Raw genomic sequence first — 4,190 nt, forward strand, 5'->3', positions numbered from 1 at the left:
GATGCACTAAGTCGCAAGGAAAGAAGGGAACCACCTAAGACTCAGATATTGAAGATTAATGTAACCACCAACTTACTAGATGATTTAAGAAAGATTCAGGAGGAGGCCTCGAAGGAAGAGACGTGGAAAAATTAAAGAATGGTCAGAGTAATACAATCCTTGGGAAAGGATAGTCGTGACTTTAGGTGCTTCGTTTGGGTACCACGAGTTGGTGATGTGCGTAAATTACTTCTCAAGGAGGTGCACATGTCGAAGTATTCAATACATCCAGGAACAAACAAGATGTATCAAGACTTATGCAAATCTTACTGGTGGCAAGGGATAAAAAAGGATATAACCTATTTTGTTGAAAGGGGTTTGACGTGCTTAAAAGTGAAAGTTGAGCACCAAAGGCCTTCTGGTCAGTTACAGTCAATGGAGATTCCAACGTGGAAATAGGATCACATCACAATAGACTCTACGACTAAGTTACTAAGGACACCGGAAGGTTATGACGCAATTTGGGTAGCCGTGGATAGATTAACCAAATCGGTGCACTTCCTTTTGATTAAGGAGATGTACCTATTGAAAAGTTTAGCTAAGTTGTACATTAATGAGATAATGAAACTACTAGGAGTTCCATTGTCTATTGTTTCGGATCGAGATAGTCGATTTACGTCGACATTTTTGGGTAGCTTCCAACAAGAAATGGGTACTCGAGTAAAATTGAGCACGACATATCTTTCGCAAATAGATGGGCAAAGTGAACGGATGTCACACCCCTGGCCACCGACGGAAACGCCGAGATGCACGACGTAAATCAGTAATCATAGTAATTAAGCATACATTGTACAGTACAAATATAATCATCTATTATTACCGAAATAGAAATTACATTGACAATGACTTTTGCTAAATTGTGACACATTCCTAACAATCCACCATTTACAAATGTATAATATAAATAACGGAGAGTCTTCTGAGCAAACACTTTCCGACCTGTTAAATAACCTAAGAATACATGCATTAAATACGTCAACAAAATTTTTGGTGAGTTCTACATGTTTTGACACAAAGTGTTTTTATGATCAAAAGTGTTTTATAAAATTTAGTTGGTTGATCAACTTTTATAAATATTTACTTTTCTATCAAAAGTATAAAATAATTGAGTTATAAAAATCCAGACGATTAGGGATAACATTAAGGTTACTCAAGATCGGCAGAAAAGTAGTTGGCGATTTTAGTGTCACCATGTCATTTTAAGTAACTCGAACTAACATGTGAGCTAAGGGGCTTCATGATTTGTACTCTAATATATGTACGGGGTTGTGCAGAGTGCACGTATGTATAAGATCGAGTCAGAAGCCGGTTCGACGACTAGGCTAGGGTTCGGGGGCAGCGCCCCTTTGGCGGGGTCTAGGGGCAGTGCCCCTAGCGGGGTCCAAGGGGCAGAGCCCCTGGCTGGGGTCCAAAACCTCACCGAATTTTGCATGTGGGAACATAATGGAAAACTCAATTTCTTGAGGGTGATTATGGTAAAACTAACAAAACCCGTTAGTTTTGGTAACCCTAATCCGGATTAATATTACTTGCTTCCAAAGAAACTAATGACGGCCCAACCCTAATGAAACCATAATGGTGTTTAATATATAAACAACTCTTCTTTTCCAGAAGGGGGTCATGTTCTTTAGCTCTCGTTTTTCATCACACATTCACAGAACCCTTTAGCATATTGGCTTACATTTTCTGTGCCTAGAAACGTAAGTGTCCACTTGGATTATCCTAGGCTGAATTTCTTGTAACCCAGTCATAGGGTAGAAATATCAGTTCGGAAAGTGATATCACGATCCAAGTTGGTATCCAGATCTCCACCACAAACCCTAAATTTCCCAACCTTCAAACTGATACTTTCTGTTTCTAGAGATGGGTGACTTAATCCGCGAGATGACCACTAAGTTTGCCAAGTTGGAGAAGTTTGAAGGCGTCAATTTCAGGCGCTGGAAGAAAAAGATGAACTTCATGCTGACCACTCTGAAAGCAGCATACGTGCTAGCTACTCCAAGACCAGCAGAGCTTGCGGAAGGTGTTATTGAGACGGCTGAAGAGACAAGAAAGAGACAGAAGTGGGATAATGATGAGTACATCTGCAAAGGTAACATTCTGAATGGTATGTCTGATGCTTTATTTGATATCCATAGTGAAGCCTTGTGTGCTAAGGAGTTGTGGGATACCCTTGAACTGAAATACATTACTGAGGATGCTTTTAGCAAGAAGTTTCTGGTTAGTGAATTTAATAATTATAAGATGGAAGATTCAAGTTTTGTCACTGAACAGTACAATGAACTCCTTGGCATATACGGACAGTTTAAACTGCAGAAAATGAATATGGATAAATCCATAGTTGTGTTAACTATCATTGACAAACTGCCTCCATCCTGGAAAGACTTGAAACATCAAAAGGAGGAACTGTCATTGGTTCAACTTGCTATGCACATTCGTATTAAAGAATCTCTTCGTGTGAAGGAAAGTGACAAATCTGAAAAACACAAAGGAAAAGTTGAACCTGGATAGCCCTCGGTTCATATGGTCGAAAACAAACTAACGAACCAGAACCACAAAGGACATGGCAAACGTAAGCAGGAACATGTCCCAGGCAACTCCAACAAAATGAGAAATGATATGGTTTGTTGGAGGTGCAATCAAGTTGGGCATTGCAAGCGTGATTGTCGTGTGAATTTAGGCAACAATTGTGCTGGAAACAGTGGAGCCAATGGGAAAGTGAATGGGTCTTCGGCCCAAGTTAAAAGAGGCTAGTTTTTTTTACTAACTTTGATAATTCTAATCAGAATTATGTTTACTATGTTTCATTTATCCCTGAATCATTCTATGTGCAGGAAGATGATGTTGCTTGGTAGATCGACTCCGGAACAACGAACCATGTATGAAAAGATAAACGGATGTTTTAAACATTAACTCCGCTTGAAGACGGCTAGGTGCTGAAAATGGGAGACGATTCTTTTATTCCTATTTATGGTTTAGGTTTCGTGTGTCTTGAATTTATTTCTGGAAAGAAAATTAGGTTATTTGATGTTTTGTTTATTCCCAAGATTCGCAAGAATCTTGTTAACTCTAGTTATTTGAATTCTGATGGTTTTAAACAAGTTACTGAGTCGGATAAGTTTGTTTTGTCTAAGGGTGGAATGTTTTTTTGGCTTTGGATATTTAAATAATAGAATGTTTCGTTTGAATATTGTAACGCCTGTGTTTCCGGGCTTGCCATTTTTAGCAATGTAATAGTCTAGGTTAACCTTTGTAACCCGTTTTGAAATAATAAGAGTGTATTATTTGAGTATTATGTGTTTTGTGCTTAATTACTTAATTATGTGGTTTGATTAATTAAGAATAAAAATAAGCGTCAAAATTTAAGTGTAAAATAAACTTGATATCTTTGGTTAATGTTGTAGTGGTTGAAACGAGGTTTCCGAATATATATAGAACGCCCAAATCTGACTTCGTATGAGGAAGTTATGATTTATCGAAGTTTCGGCTTAGCGGTGTGCAGCCTGAAATACTCGATTTGAGATCGAGCGGTTTTTAGCCAAAACAATCTAAAAGAGAATCGAAGATCTCATTGTTGGTATCGAAGCGATAAAAAGTTAGGCGAGAACGGACGTCAAACGAAGAAGTTATGAATTTATAACGAAAGTTTCTGTCCCGGCCTATTAAAAATAAAATCAAAATTAGCCGAAGAAGTCTACACGAAAGTTGTAGAGCGTAGTTTCACCTTCGCGTGGATATAAAGAACGTCGAAAACGGAGTTCGTATGAAGAAGATATGAATTTCCGAAGTTTATTAAATATTTTGTATTTAAATTTAATTGAAAAAAATCCGGTATTATCCGAGGACGAGTCATCGGACTCATCCGAAGTACGCCCCGCGTACACCGAGGATGTCGACACTCGCATCAAGTGGCTTCGGATGACGAACGCAGTGACGATTTCGGACCTGTACGCCCCGCGTACAGGCGTACACCCCGCGTACTCCGAGGCTCCAGCCTCCTATAAATAGGATCCGAGGGCAGCCGAGTTCTTTTGCTATTTTCTCTCTTCTCTCTCCCGTTTTGCATCGATTTACGTGCCAGAAATATCCCGAAGCCCCGGTATTATTCTCGAGCCCCGAGGCAAGTCCCGAGATCCCGAAGATCCCGAGAA

General features: G+C 39.3%; 1 protein-coding gene across 1 annotated transcript; it reads left to right on the forward strand.

Moving 5' to 3' along the window:
• The first annotated feature begins 1,923 nt into the window (after positions 1 to 1,923).
• Positions 1,924 to 2,550, forward strand: LOC145059866 (uncharacterized). The gene has a single exon (XM_079007636.1). It carries the CDS (start codon positions 1,924 to 1,926, stop codon positions 2,548 to 2,550), a length of 627 nt encoding a protein of 208 aa, XP_078863762.1.
• The last annotated feature ends 1,640 nt before the right edge of the window (positions 2,551 to 4,190 follow it).

Source organism: Lactuca serriola, chromosome 6, assembly GCF_051521515.1.
Source record: "Lactuca serriola cultivar US96UC23 chromosome 6, Lser_US96UC23_V15, whole genome shotgun sequence".
NCBI classification, from domain to species: Eukaryota; Viridiplantae; Streptophyta; class Magnoliopsida; order Asterales; family Asteraceae; genus Lactuca; species Lactuca serriola.